This window comes from Poecilia latipinna, unplaced genomic scaffold (assembly GCF_001443285.1).
Source record: "Poecilia latipinna isolate Pla-1442-1.1 unplaced genomic scaffold, P_latipinna-1.0 Scaffold1615, whole genome shotgun sequence".
Classification (NCBI taxonomy): Eukaryota; Metazoa; Chordata; class Actinopteri; order Cyprinodontiformes; family Poeciliidae; genus Poecilia; species Poecilia latipinna.
Window position 1 is genome coordinate 42,428 of NW_015114231.1, and position 2,054 is coordinate 44,481.

Below are 2,054 nucleotides of genomic sequence, written 5' to 3' on the forward strand. Positions count from 1 at the left end.
GATGAAAACGTTTGGTTTTTCCTCAGAGGATGAAAACGTTTGGTTTTTCCTCAGAGGATGAAAACGTTTGGTTTTTCCTCAGAGGATGAAAACGTTTGGTTTTTCCTCAGAGGATGAAAACGTTTGGTTTTTCCTCAGAGGATTCGGTCGACGGTGGATGAGAAGGAGCAGAAGCAGCTGCTGATGGACCTGGACGTGGTGATGAGAAGCAGCGACTGTCCGTACATCGTCCAGTTCTACGGCGCTCTGTTCAGAGAGGTCAGAAACATCCAGGGACAGAAATGCTTCTCGTTTTCCCTGCGGATGATCCGATGTCTTGTGCTCGTTTCAGGGGGATTGCTGGATCTGCATGGAGCTCATGGCTACCTCGTTAGACAAGTTCTACAAGTTTGTTTACGGCTCGTTAGACGACGTGATTCCAGAAGAGATATTAGGAAAAATCACTTTAGCTGTAAGTTTGTTTCTGTGTTTTCATGTTTGCTTTCATTAAATTTCATCCGGTAACTTCTGGTTTTGGTCTGCAGACTGTGAAGGCACTAAACCACTTAAAAGAAAACTTGAAGATAATCCACCGAGGTAAGCGCTCCCGGCTGCTCCGGTTTCAGCCGTTGGCTCTTCGCTGCTCACCGTCCGTCTCTCCGCTCAGACATCAAGCCGTCCAACATCCTGCTGGACAGAAATGGGAACATAAAGCTCTGCGACTTCGGCATCAGCGGCCAGCTGGTGGACTCCATCGCCAAGACCAGAGACGCCGGCTGCAGGCCGTACATGGCGGTCAGTAACCAGAGCTCCGCTGGCTTCAGACGTTAAATAACATCAGTGTTTTATAACTTTCATTCTGAGGTTGGCAGTTATTGTCTTTTGTTGCAACTTATCAAGCAGATTTTTCCCAAATTCAGTCATTTGTAGATGTTTTATTGGATGATTGGACATTTAAAAGCTAGAGTTTTATCTGAGGTTCTGCAGCGTTTCAGCAAAAGTAATTTTCTTTATATTATAATAGTCATAAAGTTACCAGAATAAAGTCCAAAAAATAAATCCAAAAATAAAGTTAAATTATCAGAGAATAAAGTTGTAATGAATAAAAATGTTTCTGCTGCAGTAAATGAGGGACGTTTTGCTTTCAGTTTGACAGATAAGGAAATAATTTATCTTTTAAAACATCCGTATCAAATTATCAGCAGTAGCAGAACTTTGAAACGTCAGGCTCTGTTTGGGTTTCGGACACCTGAAGGAGATCAGGAATTTGACCAAGAGATCAACAAGTTGGTCTAAAACGTCTGAAACGTGCAGTGATGGAAACCATATTTCCTGCAAACGGTTCATCTGGACTCGGTCCGGTCCAGGCGCCGACCTCATGGTGGCGTCATCAGATAGTTTTGTGTCTGAGTTACGGCAGTGGTTGGGTCTCTTGCTGCAGGTACCATTTTAAACATGGCTGCGGCTCTGCGGCATGGCGGCGCTGCGGCTCTGCGGCATGGCGGCGCTGTGGCTCCGCCTGCAGGAATCCCAGCAGCAGCTTCCTGTTTCCAGCTGGCACCAGCTGTGCCGACCAGCGGCCGACTTGTTTAGAAATGTTCTGCAGTCGACGTTCTTTCCATGTCGCTGACTGATGACTTTGTTCCTTTAGTCACGTTTTCGTTTCACTCACTAAATCAGGTTATTGCTTAACAACATAACCTGCCATAAAAAGCACATTTACTAAAATCGGCTGCAGTAAATCAACCTGAACGACCTGAAGACTCAAAGTTTCCTTCGGCAGTGAAATGGGACCGAGCATAAACTTCCTGTCTCTACAGGAAGTTGTGATTGTAACTATTGATGCAGATTCACTCATTCACAAAGTTTGCATGGACTTGCAATTTTTCCACAAATCTGACCAATCGCTGCCGCTCGGCTGAATTTCAGCCAATCCCCTTCACTCACCTCCTAATTTAACTTCCTGTTTCTCAACGTCTCTAAAGTCTAAATGGTAAAATTTTCCATTTTGAGATGTTCACATACAGAGTTCTTCTGACCTTTGACCTCCTCAGGACATGAATTTGTTTGTATTG

The 2,054-nt window shown here is 44.5% G+C and overlaps 1 protein-coding gene across 5 annotated transcripts in view; it reads left to right on the forward strand.

The window, feature by feature from the left end:
- Window positions 1-2,054, forward strand: part of map2k4a (mitogen-activated protein kinase kinase 4a) — a 23,490-nt gene that overhangs the window by 9,313 nt on the left and 12,123 nt on the right. For all 5 annotated transcript variants that reach the window (XM_015059241.1, XM_015059242.1, XM_015059244.1 and 2 more), the window contains 4 exons: window positions 139-258; window positions 332-451; window positions 525-576; window positions 647-774. In XM_015059241.1, coding sequence (XP_014914727.1) covers window positions 139-258; window positions 332-451; window positions 525-576; window positions 647-774 — 420 coding nt within the window. The remainder of the gene's footprint in view (window positions 1-138; window positions 259-331; window positions 452-524; window positions 577-646; window positions 775-2,054) is intronic.